The sequence below is a fragment of the Salvelinus namaycush genome, unplaced genomic scaffold (genome assembly GCF_016432855.1).
Source record: "Salvelinus namaycush isolate Seneca unplaced genomic scaffold, SaNama_1.0 Scaffold39, whole genome shotgun sequence".
NCBI lineage: Eukaryota > Metazoa > Chordata > Actinopteri > Salmoniformes > Salmonidae > Salvelinus > Salvelinus namaycush.
In genome coordinates this window covers 583206-595863 of record NW_024060896.1, presented here as the reverse complement: position 1 = coordinate 595863, position 12658 = coordinate 583206, and the positions used below count along the sequence as shown (strand labels likewise).

Here is a 12658-nt window from a genome sequence, read left to right as displayed (position 1 = left end):
AAATGGCCCAACACACCTCCAGGTTGTGTAAGGGCTATTTGACCAAGAAGGAGAGTGATGGAATGTTGCATCAGATGACCTGGCCTCCACAATCACCCGACCTCAACCCAACTGAGATGGTTTGGGATTAGTTGGACCGCAGATTGAAGGAAAAGCAGCCAACAAGTGCTCAGCATAGGTAGAAACTCCTTCAAGAATGTTGGAAAAGCATTCCAGGTGAAGCTGGTTGAGAGAATGCCAAGCATGTGCAAAGCTGTCATCAAGGTAAAGGGTGGCTACTTTGAAGAATCTAAAATCTAAAATATATTTTGATTTGTTGAACACTTTTTTGGTTACTACATGATTCCATATGTGTTATTTCATAGTTTTGATGTCTTCACTATTATTCTACAATGTAGAAAATAGTACAAATACAGAAAAACCCTTGAATGAGTAGGCATGTCTAAACTTTTGACTGGTACTGTATCTTGCGGTCCGCATTGACCCGGTTCTGGGTCCGGCTCCGGTCCGCCAGTTGAGTATGTAGGGACTAGAGAGTTTTGTAGGGTTTAACATAACCGTAATGAAGCTAAGCACAGGCAACATCCTAGAGGAAAACCTGGCTTAGTCTGCTTTCCAACAGACACTGGGAGATTAATTCACCTTCCAAAAACATAAAACACAAAGCCAAATATACACTGGTGTTGCTTACAAAGACATTTTAATTTTTCTGCTAAATTTGACAGAAATATTTTATGTAGATCATTGACAACAACCAAAAAATACAATAAAATACATTTTAATCCCACTTTGTAACAACAAAAATGTGGAAAAAGTCAAAAGGGGTGTGAATACCTTCTGAAAGCGCAGTAGGTAACATGACACGAGGACGAGAGCTGAGAAAACCCCGTCAAAAACAGTCCGTCTAGAAGTTGTTTTTCTACCAATGAAAGCTTTAGTATATTACTAACCCTGACCCTATTTAGAGTGGACACCATCTGGACCATCTGTGTGTGTGTGTGTGTGTGTGTGTGTGTGTGTGTGTGTGTGTGTGTGTGTGTGTGTGTGTGTGTGTGTGTGTGTGTGTCAGCTATATAACTTTAGTTTCCATCCAATCTCCACTTACTGTAGAGGTGAGCATGGCTCACACCTTAGCAGCCTTGTGAGGTGTGTGTGTGCGTGTGTGCGCGTGTGTGCGTGTGCGTGCGTGTGTGCGTGTGTGTGCGTCAGACGGATGACTTACCGTAGATGAGCACGACAGACTCCTCGATGGCGTGCTGGTAACTGAACTGAGAGTCCAGCAGGGCCCGGCTGACAAACGATCCATAATAGGTGGACTGGTACCAGCCCACATGAAGATGGTCAATGTTGACATGACGAAGAGAACGCATCATCTCCATCTGATACTGGACTAGAGGGGGAGAGGGGGAGGAGAGAGGGTGGGGGGGGAGAGGTGGAGGAGAGAGGGTGGGGGGGGGGAGGGGGAGAGGTGGAGGAGAGAGGGTGGGGGGGAGAGAGGGTGGGGGGGGAGAGAGGGTGGGGGGGAGAAGGGGAGGTGGAGAGAGGGAGAGAGGACAGACAGAAAGACAGAGGGAGAAGAGAGGATGGACAGAGACAGAGGGAAAAGAGGAGACATTTTTTACTTTTTCCATCTATCAGGTGAGTTATAAATACATGACAGCAGACTGAATCAACCATCTCCCTCTCTGCTGGGGAATCAGCCATATTCCTCACCGTTGGTCCCCTGGCCTCCCACTGACAGACAGAATAGAGTAGAGGAAGACCGGAGACAGACAGCACTGGGAGGTTAACTAGGACAGACATCACATTTACACATCACGCAGAGTGTGACTGTTTGTGTGTGTACCATCCCAGTCAATCACAGGACGCTGCCAGAGCCAGACACACACGGGTCTGGCTATTAAGTAACAGAGACGGAGAGACGGAGATAGAGGAGAGAGAAATTGATTAATCCGTGTCTCATTGGCCAGCTGTGGCCTCCAAACCCCCAAACACTCATTCTGGACCCCCAACCAGCCCCCACTACTGTTCCCCAGTCCAGCCTACCTTCCTAGGTATAGATTAACATATAGCCACTGTTCCCCAGTCCAGCCTACCTTCCTAGGTATAGATTAACATATAGCTACTGTTCCCAGTCCAGCCTACCTTCCTAGGTATAGATTAACATATAGCTACTGTTCCCCAGTCCAGCCTACCTTCCTAGGTATAGATTAACATATAGCTACTGTTCCCCAGTCCAGCCTACCTTCCTAGGTATAGATTAACATATAGCTACTGTTCTCAGTCCAGTCTACCTTCCTAGGTATAGATTAACATATAGCTACTGTTCCTCAGTCCAGTCTACCTTCCTAGGTATAGATTAACATATAGCTACTGTTCCTCAGTCCAGCCTACCTCCCCAGGTATAGATTAACATATAGCTACAGTTCTCAGTCCAGCCTACCTTCCTAGGTATAGATTAACATATAGCTACTGTTCCTCAGTCCAGCCTACCTTCCTAGGTATAGATTAACATATAGCTACTGTTCCCCAGTCCAGTCTACCTTCCTAGGTATAGATTAACATATAGCTACTGTTCCTCAGTCCAGCCTACCTTCCTAGGTATAGATTAACATATAGCTACTGTTCCTCAGTCCAGTCTACCTTCCTAGGTATAGATTAACATATAGCTACTGTTCCCCAGTCCAGCCTACCTTCCTAGGTATAGATTAACATATAGCTACTGTTCCCCAGTCCAGCCTACCTTCCTAGGTATAGATTAACATATAGCTACTGTTCCCCAGTCCAGTCTACCTTCCTAGGTATAGATTAACATATTAACATTATTAACATTAACTGTTCCCCAGTCCAGCCTACCTTCCTAGGTATAGATTAACATATAGCTACTGTTCCCCAGTCCAGTCTACCTTCCTAGGTATAGATTAACATATAGCTACTAGTCCTCAGTCCAGTCTACCTTCCTAGGTATAGATTAACATATAGCTACTGTTCCCCAGTCCAGCCTACCTTCCTAGGTATAGATTAACATATAGCTACTAGTCCTCAGTCCAGTCTACCTTCCTAGGTATAGATTAACATATAGCTACTGTTCTCAGTCCAGCCTACCTTCCTAGGTATAGATTAACATATAGCTACTAGTCCTCAGTCCAGTCTACCTTCCTAGGTATAGATTAACATATAGCTACTGTTCTCAGTCCAGTCTACCTTCCTAGGTATAGATTAACATATAGCTACTGTTCTCAGTCCAGCCTACCTTCCTAGGTATAGATTAACATATAGCTACTGTTCTCAGTCCAGCCTACCTTCCTAGGTATAGATTAACATATAGCTACTGTTCCTCAGTCCAGCCTACCTTCCTAGGTATAGATTAACATATAGCTACTGTTCCCCAGTCCAGTCTACCTTCCTAGGTATAGATTAACATATAGCTACTGTTCCTCAGTCCAGCCTACCTTCCTAGGTATAGATTAACATATAGCTACTGTTCCTCAGTCCAGTCTACCTTCCTAGGTATAGATTAACATATAGCTACTGTTCCCCAGTCCAGCCTACCTTCCTAGGTATAGATTAACATATAGCTACTGTTCCCCAGTCCAGCCTACCTTCCTAGGTATAGATTAACATATAGCTACTAGTCCCCAGTCCAGCCTACCTTCCTAGGTATAGATTAGCTACTGTTCCCCAGTCCAGCCTACCTTCCTAGGTATAGATTAACATATAGCTACTGTTCCTCAGTCCAGCCTACCTTCCTAGGTATAGATTAACATATAGCTACTGTTCCCCAGTCCAGTCTACCTTCCTAGGTATAGATTAACATATAGCTACTGTTCCTCAGTCCAGCCCACCTTCCTAGGTATAGATTAACATATAGCTACTAGTCCCCAGTCCAGTCTACCTTCCTAGGTATAGATTAACATATAGCTACTGTTCCCCAGTCCAGCCTACCTTCCTAGGTATAGATTAACATATAGCTACTGTTCTCAGTCCAGTCTACCTTCCTAGGTATAGATTAACATATAGCTACTGTTCCTCAGTCCAGCCTACCTTCCTAGGTATAGATTAACATATAGCTACTGTTCCTCAGTACAGCCTACCTCCCCAGGTATAGATTAACATATAGCTACTGTTCTCAGTCCAGCCTACCTTCCTAGGTATAGATTAACATATAGCTACTGTTCCTCAGTCCAGCCTACCTTCCTAGGTATAGATTAACATATAGCTACTGTTCCCCAGTCCAGTCTACCTTCCTAGGTATAGATTAACATATAGCTACTGTTCCTCAGTCCAGCCTACCTTCCTAGGTATAGATTAACATATAGCTACTGTTCCTCAGTCCAGTCTACCTTCCTAGGTATAGATTAACATATAGCTACTGTTCCCCAGTCCAGCCTACCTTCCTAGGTATAGATTAACATATAGCTACTGTTCCCCAGTCCAGCCTACCTTCCTAGGTATAGATTAACATATAGCTACTAGTCCCCAGTCCAGCCTACCTTCCTAGGTATAGATTAGCTACTGTTCCCCAGTCCAGCCTACCTTCCTAGGTATAGATTAACATATAGCTACTGTTCCTCAGTCCAGCCTACCTTCCTAGGTATAGATTAACATATAGCTACTGTTCCCCAGTCCAGTCTACCTTCCTAGGTATAGATTAACATATAGCTACTAGTCCCCAGTCCAGCCTACCTTCCTAGGTATAGATTAGCTACTGTTCTCAGTCCAGTCTACCTTCCTAGGTATAGATTAACATATAGCTACTGTTCCTCAATCCAGTCTACCTTCCTAGGTATAGATTAACATATAGCTACTGTTCCCCAGTCCAGCCTACCTTCCTAGGTATAGATTAACATATAGCTACTGTTCCCCAGTCCAGCCTACCTTCCTAGGTATAGATTAACATATAGCTACTGTTCCCCAGTCCAGTCTACCTTCCTAGGTATAGATTAACATATAGCTACTGTTCTCAGTCCAGCCTACCTTCCTAGGTAAAGATTAACATATAGCTACTGTTCCTCAGTCCAGCCTACCTTCCTAGGTATAGATTAACATATAGCTACTGTTCCTCAGTCCAGCCTACCTTCCTAGGTATAGATTAACATATAGCTACTGTTCCCCAGTCCAGCCTACCTTCCTAGGTATAGATTAACATATAGCTACTGTTCTCCAGTCCAGCCTACCTTCCTAGGTATAGATTAACATATAGCTACTGTTCCCCAGTCCAGCCTACCTTCCTAGGTATAGATTAACATATAGCTACTGTTCTCCAGTCCAGCCTACCTTCCTAGGTATAGATTAACATATAGCTACTGTTCTCCAGTCCAGCCTACCTTCCTAGGTATAGATTAACATATAGCTACTGTTCCCCAGTCCAGCCTACCTTCCTAGGTATAGATTAACATATAGCTACTGTTCTCCAGTCCAGCCTACCTTCCTAGGTAAAGATTAACATATAGCTACTGTTCCTCAGTCCAGCCCACCTTCCTAGGTAAAGATTAACTTGAAGAAAAACACCAGGAAATGTAGCTGGCTACATTCTTTCTCTGAAAAACATTAGAAATATGGATATGCATCGTTTTTTTTTTCACACAAAAAAAAATGTAATGTTTCATTATAAGCTCATTTACCAATGTGGCTGCCAGACAAACAGCGGTGCACTTGTGTATCCATCTGATAAAAAGTTATTTCCTGCTGAATGTGTTTCACTAATGGGTTTTTGTGTGAAGGAAAACTGTAGTCGCACGCCCCTGACTATTCATCTGAGCAGAAAATAATAATAATATACTTGACTTTTAATATAAAAATGTGACGGTACTGAAACACCCCCGCGTGGCTATCACCCAGGCCTAGACGCTGGTTACAGCTGGATATCACCCAGGACTAGACGCTGGTTACAGCTGTATATCACCCAGGCCTAGACGCTGGTTACAGCTGGATATCACCCAGGCCTAGACGCTGGTTACAGCTGGATATCACCCAGGCCTAGACGCTGGTTACAGCTGTATATCACCCAGGCCTAGACGCTGGTTACAGCTGTATATCACCCAGGCCTAGACGCTGGTTACAGCTGTATATCACCCAGGCCTAGACGCTGGTTACAGCTGTATATCACCCAGGACTAGACGCTGGTTACAGCTGTATATCACCCAGGACTAGACGCTGGTTACAGCTGTATATCACCCAGGCCTAGACGCTGGTTACAGCTGTATATCACCCAGGCCTAGACGCTGGTTACAGCTGTATATCACCCAGGACTAGACGCTGGTTACAGCTGTATATCACCCAGGCCTAGACGCTGGTTACAGCTGTATATCACCCAGGCCTAGACGCTGGTTACAGCTGTATATCACCCAGGCCTAGACGCTGGTTACAGCTGTATATCACCTAGGACTAGACGCTGGTTACAGCTGTATATCACCCAGGCCTAGACGCTGGTTACAGCTGTATATCACCCAGGCCTAGACGCTGGTTACAGCTGTATATCACCCAGGCCTAGACGCTGGTTACAGCTGTATATCACCCAGGCCTAGACGCTGGTTACAGCTGGATATCACCCAGGCCTAGACGCTGGTTACAGCTGTATATCACCCAGGCCTAGACGCTGGTTACAGCTGTATATCACCCAGGCCTAGACGCTGGTTACAGCTGTATATCACCCAGGCCTAGACGCTGGTTACAGCTGTATATCACCCAGGCCTAGACGCTGGTTACAGCTGTATATCACCCAGGCCTAGACGCTGGTTACAGCTGTATATCACCCAGGCCTAGACGCTGGTTACAGCTGTATATCACCCAGGCCTAGACGCTGGTTACAGCTGTATATCACCCAGGCCTAGACGCTGGTTACAGTTGTATATCACCCAGGCCTAGACGCTGGTTACAGTTGTATATCACCCAGGCCTAGACGCTGGTTACAGTTGTATATCACCCAGGACTAGACGCTGGTTACAGCTGTATATCTCCCAGGCCTAGACGCTGGTTACAGCTGTATATCACCCAGGACTAGACGCTGGTTACAGCTGGATATCACCCAGGCCTAGACGCTGGTTACAGCTGGATATCACCCAGGCCTAGACGCTGGTTACAGCTGTATATCACCCAGGCCTAGACGCTGGTTACAGCTGTATATCACCCAGGCCTAGACGCTGGTTACAGCTGTATATCACCCAGGCCTAGACGCTGGTTACAGCTGTATATCACCCAGGCCTAGACGCTGGTTACAGCTGTATATCACCCAGGCCTAGACGCTGGTTACAGCTGTATATCACCCAGGCCTAGACGCTGGTTACAGCTGGATATCACCCAGGCCTAGACGCTGGTTACAGCTGGATATCACCCAGGCCTAGACGCTGGTTACAGCTGTATATCACCCAGGCCTAGACGCTGGTTACAGCTGGATATCACCCAGGCCTAGACGCTGGATATCACCCAGGCCTAGACGCTGGTTACAGCTGTATATCACCCAGGCCTAGACGCTGGTTACAGCTGTATATCACCCAGGACTAGACGCTGGTTACAGCTGGATATCACCCAGGCCTAGACGCTGGTTACAGCTGTATATCACCCAGGCCTAGACGCTGGTTACAGCTGGATATCACCCAGGACTAGACGCTGGTTACAGCTGGATATCACCCAGGACTAGACGCTGGTTACAGCTGGATATCACCCAGGCCTAGACGCTGGTTACAGCTGGATATCACCCAGGCCTAGACGCTGGTTACAGCTGGATATCACCCAGGCCTAGACGCTGGTTACAGCTGGATATCACCCAGGACTAGACGCTGGTTACAGCTGTATATCACCCAGGACTAGACGCTGGTTACAGCTGGATATCACCCAGGCCTAGACGCTGGTTACAGCTGGATATCACCCAGGCCTAGACGCTGGTTACAGCTGGATATCACCCAGGCCTAGACGCTGGTTACAGCTGGATATCACCCAGGCCTAGACGCTGGTTACAGCTGGATATCTCCCAGGCCTAGACGCTGGTTACAGCTGTATATCTCCCAGGCCTAGACGCTGGTTACAGCTGTATATCACCCAGGCCTAGACGCTGGTTACAGTTGTATATCACCCAGGACTAGACGCTGGTTACAGCTGGATATCACCCAGGCCCAGACGCTGGTTACAGCTGGATATCACCCAGGCCCAGACGCTGGTTACAGCTGGATATCACCCAGGCCTAGACGCTGGTTACAGCTGGATATCTCCCAGGCCTAGACGCTGGTTACAGCTGTATATCTCCCAGGCCTAGACGCTGGTTACAGCTGTATATCACCCAGGCCTAGACGCTGGTTACAGCTGGATATCTCCCAGGCCTAGACGCTGGTTACAGCTGTATATCTCCCAGGCCTAGACGCTGGTTACAGCTGTATATCACCCAGGCCTAGACGCTGGTTACAGCTGTATATCACCCAGGCCTAGACGCTGGTTACAGCTGTATATCACCCAGGCCTAGACGCTGGTTACAGCTGTATATCACCCAGGCCTAGACGCTGGTTACAGCTGTATATCACCCAGGCCTAGACGCTGGTTACAGCTGTATATCTCCCAGGCCTAGACGCTGGTTACAGTTGTATATCACCCAGGCCTAGATGCCGGTTACAGCTGTATATCACCCAGGCCTAGATGCCGGTTACAGTTGTATATCACCCAGGCCTAGACGCCGGTTACAGTTGTATATCACCCAGGCCTAGACGCTGGTTACAGCTGTATATCACCCAGGCCTAGACGCCGGTTACAGTTGTATATCACCCAGGCCTAGATGCTGGTTACAGCTGTATATCACCCAGGCCTAGACGCTGGTTACAGCTGTATATCACCCAGGCCTAGACGCTGGTTACAGCTGTATATCACCCAGGCCTAGATGCTGGTTACAGTCAACGAAGAGACGGGGAGTTAATGGGTAGGTCTCTCACACACACACACACACACACACACACACACACACACACACACACACACACACACACACACACACACACACACACACACACACACACAGAGAGAGAGAGAGACACAGAGAGTTCTGTTACCACAAGAAAAGGTCAACCTGTGAAGAACAAACACCATTGTAAATACAACCCATATTTATGTTTATTTATTTTCCCTTTTGTACTTTAACTATTTGCACATCATTACAACACTGTTTATAGACATAATATGACATTTGAAATGTCTTTATTCTTTTGGAACTTCTGTGACTAATGTCTACTGTTCATTTTTATAGTTTTTTTCACTTTTGTATATTATCTACTTCACTTACTTTGGCAATGTTAACATATGTTTCCTATGGCAATAAAGCTCCTTGAATTGAATTCAGAGAAAGACACACAGAGAAAGAGAGCTGGCATTAACTAGAAAGAGAGAGAATGAGAGAGAGAGACAGAACGAGAGAGAGAGACAGAGAGAACGAGAGAGAACGAGAGAGAGAGAACGAGACAGAGACAGAGAGAGCGAGAGAGAGAGAGAGACAGAGAGAGCGAGAGAGAGAAAGAGAGAAAGAGAGGTGACATTAACGAGAGAGAGATTTTCTAGACTCCTCGTTTGACCTCCAGACTTTCCATTGCAGGAATTCCATTACAGATTTGGTAACGGAATTAAACATTTCTTATCACTTTAATTCATAAACAATATTGATATCAGTAAAAATCATTAACTGGTATGTGTACATGTTACTACAGAGAGAACGTGAGCGACACAGAGAGACATAGCATCATTCCTCCCTTGACGATAAGACCTTGAGCTTTTTAAAAGGCATTGTGATTCCCTTTCAAAAGGAATAACTCGACAGTGAAGAAGATATTCTTATTAGGCTCTCTACATACTGGACACCCTCAAAGGAGCTGGTTTCAGTGACTGGCTGTTCTGGCCTTAGCAACAGTTAAACTGATGGGAGGAGGACTGGGGATTCAGTGACTGGCTGTTCTGGCCTTAGCAACAGTTAAACTGATGGGAGGAGGACTGGGGATTCAGTGACTGGCTGTTCTGGCCTTAGCAACAGTTAAACTGATGGGAGGAGGACTGGGGATTCAGTGACTGGCTGTTCTGGCCTTAGCAACAGTTAAACTGATGGGAGGAGGACTGGGGATTCAGTGACTGGCTGTTCTGGCCTTAGCAACAGTTAAACTGATGGGAGGAGGACTGGGGAAAAATAAATAGATGGAGAGAGACAAGAAGAGGGAGGAGGAAGAACAGGAGAGGGAGCTAGGCTACATGAGGGAGACAGAGGGGAGGAGGAGGAGGATGAGGAAGAACAGGAGAGGAAGCTAGGCTACATGAGGGAGACAGAGGGGAGGAGGAGGAGGATGAGGAAGAACAGGAGAGGGAGCTAGGCTACATGAGGGAGACAGAGGGGAGGAGGAGGAGGATGAGGAAGAACAGGAGAGGGAGCTAGGCTACATGAGGGAGACAGAGGGGAGGAGGAGGAGGATGAGGAAGAACAGGAGAGGGAGCTAGGCTACATGAGGGAGACAGAGGGGAGGAGGAGGAGGATGAGGAAGAACAGGAGAGGGAGCTAGGCTACATGAGGGAGACAGAGGGGAGGAGGAGGAGGATGAGGAAGAACAGGAGAGGGAGCTAGGCTACATGAGGGAGACAGAGGGGAGGAGGAGGAGGATGAGGAAGAACAGGAGAGGGAGCTAGGCTACATGAGGGAGACAGAGGGGAGGAGGAGGAGGATGAGGAAGAACAGGAGAGGGAGCTAGGCTACATGAGGGAGACAGAGGGGAGGAAGAGGGTGAGGAGGAACAGGAGAGGAAGACAGAGAGGAGCCGGCAGGAGTGAGAAAGACTTAAGTTGAGAACCCATGACTACAGGCTGGCTTAAAGCAGACTATGGGACAGATGATAGGACACATTTAGGAGAGGTGCTGGCCTCGGCGCCCACCCACCCCACACAAACACAGCCCCAGACCCTGGCAGGCCCTGGCAGAACCTCTCAGCCTTACAGCAATACAGACAGAACCGGGTTCAATTACCAGAGAGGAGCTCTCAGCCTTACAGCAATACAGACAGAACCGGGTTAAATTACCAGGGAGGATCTCAGCCTTACAGCAATACAGACAGAACCGGGTTAATTACCAGGGAGGATCTCTCAGCCTTACAGCAATACAGACAGAACCGGGTTAAATACCAGGGAGGATCTCTCAGCCTTACAGCAATACAGACAGAACCGGGTTAAATACCAGGGAGGATCTCTCAGCCTTACAGCAATACAGACAGAACCGGGTTAAATACCAGGGAGGATCTCTCAGCCGTACAGCAATACAGACAGAACCGGGTTAAATACCAGGGAGGATCTCTCAGCCGTACAGCAATACAGACAGAACCGGGTTAAATACCAGGGAGGATCTCTCAGCCTTACAGCAATACAGACAGAACCGGGTTAAATACCAGGGAGGTTCTCTCAGCCTTACAGCAATACAGACAGAACCGGGTTAAATACCAGGGAGGAGCGCTCAGCCTTACAGCAATACAGACAGAACCGGGTTAAATACCAGGGAGGAGCTCTCAGCCTTACAGCAATACAGACAGAACCGGGTTCAATTACCAGGGAGGAGCTCTCAGCCTTACAGCAATACAGACAGAACCGGGTTAAATACCAGGGAGGAGCTCTCAGCCTTACAGCAATACAGACAGAACCGGGTTAAATACCAGGGAGGTTCTCTCAGCCTTACAGCAATACAGACAGAACCGGGTTAAATACCAGGGAGGTTCTCTCGGCCTTACAGCAATACAGACAGAACCGGGTTAAATACCAGGGAGGAGCTCTCAGCCTTACAGCAATACAGACAGAACCGGGTTCAATTACCAGGGAGGAGCTCTCAGCCTTACAGCAATACAGACAGAACCGGGTTAAATACCAGGGAGGAGCTCTCAGCCTTACAGCAATACAGACAGAACCGGGTTAAATACCAGGGAGGTTCTCTCAGCCTTACAGCAATACAGACAGAACCGGGTTAAATACCAGGGAGGTTCTCTCGGCCTTACAGCAATACAGACAGAACCGGGTTAAATACCAGGGAGGAGCTCTCAGCCTTACAGCAATACAGACAGAACCGGGTTCAATTACCAGGGAGGATCTCTCAGCCTTACAGCAATACAGACAGAACCGGGTTAAATACCAGGGAGGAGCTCTCAGCCTTACAGCAATACAGACAGAACCGGGTTAAATACCAGGGAGGATCTCTCAGCCTTACAGCAATACAGACAGAACCGGGTTAAATACCAGGGAGGATCTCTCAGCCTTACAGCAATACAGACAGAACCGGGTTAAATACCAGGGAGGATCTCTCAGCCTTACAGACAGAACCGGGTTAAATGTAGATTTCTCTCAGGTTTGGTAAGTAGGTCACAATAACTTGTATTTCTACTCAGCACACTAGAACCAACAAGTGGAAGAGAATCAGTGGAAGCAAAATCCAAGTATAGAGTGAGTCACATATCAACAGATACGTTCCAAATGGTCCCCTATTCCGCACATAGGGCTAGCGGTAACCGTAGTGTACTATATAGGGAATAGGGTGCAGTTCAAGGACCGTCACTCTAGCCGAGCTCAATCAGAGTCCGGTTGGTTTCCAGGTGCTGTCTGACATCCTACTTCACGTCTCTGAACCACAATGCTCCTGGCACACACACACACACACACACCCCAGCAGCAG

At 47.3% G+C, this 12658-nt stretch overlaps 1 protein-coding gene across 1 annotated transcript in view; it reads right to left on the bottom strand.

The window, feature by feature from the left end:
• Positions 1–1222: 1222 nt before the first annotated feature.
• The window catches only part of LOC120040888 (eukaryotic translation initiation factor 3 subunit H), a gene marked incomplete at its 3' end in the record, with an annotated part of 58519 nt that continues 47083 nt past the window's right edge, over positions 1223–12658 (bottom strand). Inside the window, exon 3 of the mRNA XM_038985883.1 lies at positions 1223–1390. Within this exon, the coding sequence (XP_038841811.1) occupies positions 1223–1390 (168 nt within the window). The remainder of the gene's footprint in view (positions 1391–12658) is intronic.